This window comes from Camellia sinensis, chromosome 13, assembly GCF_055761805.1.
Source record: "Camellia sinensis isolate YWXY chromosome 13, ASM5576180v1, whole genome shotgun sequence".
Taxonomy (NCBI): Eukaryota; Viridiplantae; Streptophyta; class Magnoliopsida; order Ericales; family Theaceae; genus Camellia; species Camellia sinensis.
Genome location: NC_138973.1, coordinates 64,191,458 through 64,193,201, shown reverse-complemented (window position 1 = coordinate 64,193,201; position 1,744 = coordinate 64,191,458). Strand labels below are relative to the sequence as shown.

The window sequence follows — 1,744 nt, the reverse complement described above, 5'->3', positions numbered from 1 at the left end:
GGTTTGGGTCGTGACAATGCCCAAAATGCAAATGTGAATGTATGACAGTGTTTTGCACTATTTTTGCGAATGTGAAATACAGATGTGAATGTGGTTGTGTGAATGTGAATTATTATGTTTATGTGATAGTGAATGTGAAATAAGATGTGATTGTGTTTGTTAGAACAGGTTTTGTTGTCTACACTTAATAGCAAGATTGTGCTGCCGAATGTGTAACAGTTTTGTGCACTTTTCTTACTAAGTGGAAAAAAAGGAATGTAAATGTGTTTGTGCAAATGATATTGCCAAATTTAATGTGATAAGGAATCTTGGTTGGCTTTGACAATTAATATGTCAAGAATTTGCTGTAATTTAACATTGACTAACTGGTTGCACGAGAACCTGTCAGACGGAGACAATAACAACACCACCTATGTTACAAAATAAATGTCTTCTCACATACAAGGCCAGCGTGCAACACATTTTGTCTAACGTATTTTGCAGGTCTAAAACATACGTTTGCATGATCAAATAAATAAACATGTAACGGCAACATATGAATGAGATAGTGTGAAAGAAAAAATAGTTGAATGATCAATTGTAAACAGTGTCTTCACTTATTAAAATCTGCCATCAATTGGCTTCGATACATGCTACTACGATAATACGATGTTGCTGTTCAAAACAGATTACAAAAGTGAATGCTAAATGCCTATTACTAAATTGGTTCTTTACATGTCTTCCGGTTGTGGCTGCCCATGCGGCCACATCGACCGCACCTAATCTGATTTAGTTTCTCTCCCCGAGATGGTATTCGATTCCTCTTGGGTCGCCCTGGAGGACGTTTAACTGCCGGTGAATATATGATGAAGTCGTCTTCCGAAAAGGAGGGTTTGTCAGCTGTTGGTATTGGCTGAATGTATCTAGAATAAGCGACTTTATACTGATCAACAGTGAAAAATTGTTCAACAAATGTACTGAAATCCCTTCCACTACTCTGTATTGCAACCACCGCATGTGCACATGGGAATCCGTTCAATTGCCACTGGAAGCAAGAACATGAACGCTTGCCAACGTCTACCAACATCGTTGGAAATGAATGGACCTCATATATGCCTTCATTTGATTGGCTAACAATCAATGTGCAACCATTGGAGTACGCCTCCCTAACACGGCTTTCCATTTTCGGACAAAGTAACCCATTCCAATTAGTAGCCAAAACTTTACGCTCAGCCCTTATAGTCATTATTTGATTTCTGATTGTATCAACCAACCTTGTGATTGGATAATTACGGGCATCAAGTATCCATTTATTAAACGATTCTGCAGCGTTCGAGGTCATCTCCCCATATCGTTTGCCCCTGTTCACATTATGAAAACATAATGAAAATGCTATCACATATTGGGTACTTGCAATGTTAGCACATGTAAGTCTCGTACGAACCTGAAATATGCGTTGGCCCAATGCTTCGGTGGCATATCTTCCAAGAAATTATTTATTCCAGATCGTCCTGTTCCTTTTGGCTTCTTCCAATGCTGCTGAAATGAAGCCTCGTTGGAGCATACGCACATTTACGCAACTTCGCCATTAAACCAAAACGTACACGATTGTTAACCCATCGTAATTTGTCCCTCAAATTTGCTTGGAGATGTTGTAAGCAGTACGCATGGTGTGTAGATAAGAATACAGTAGACAAGGATTCAAGTAGCCCAATATTACGGTCGGATACGAAAGTTAATGTGCGAGCACTACTAACAACCTTTG

At 39.1% G+C, this 1,744-nt stretch overlaps 1 protein-coding gene across 1 annotated transcript; it reads right to left on the bottom strand.

Annotated features, from left to right (window-relative positions):
* Positions 1 to 697: 697 nt before the first annotated feature.
* LOC145805447 (uncharacterized) lies at positions 698 to 1,458 on the bottom strand. Its single transcript, XM_082900578.1, has 2 exons — positions 1,424 to 1,458; positions 698 to 1,340 (listed from the first exon to the last, which is right to left on the bottom strand). The coding sequence occupies exons 1-2, from the start codon at positions 1,456 to 1,458 to the stop codon at positions 698 to 700; spliced, it is 678 nt and encodes a 225-aa protein (XP_082756704.1).
* Between the last annotated feature and the right edge of the window lie 286 nt (positions 1,459 to 1,744).

Coding starts and splice junctions, on each gene's coding strand:
- LOC145805447 (XM_082900578.1), bottom strand. CDS start 1,458: ATGCCACCGAAGCATTGGGCCAACGCATATTTCAG. Junction 1,341..1,423: donor TGGGCCAACGCATATTTCAG/GTTCGTACGAGA, acceptor TAATGTGAACAG/GGGCAAACGATATGGGGAGA.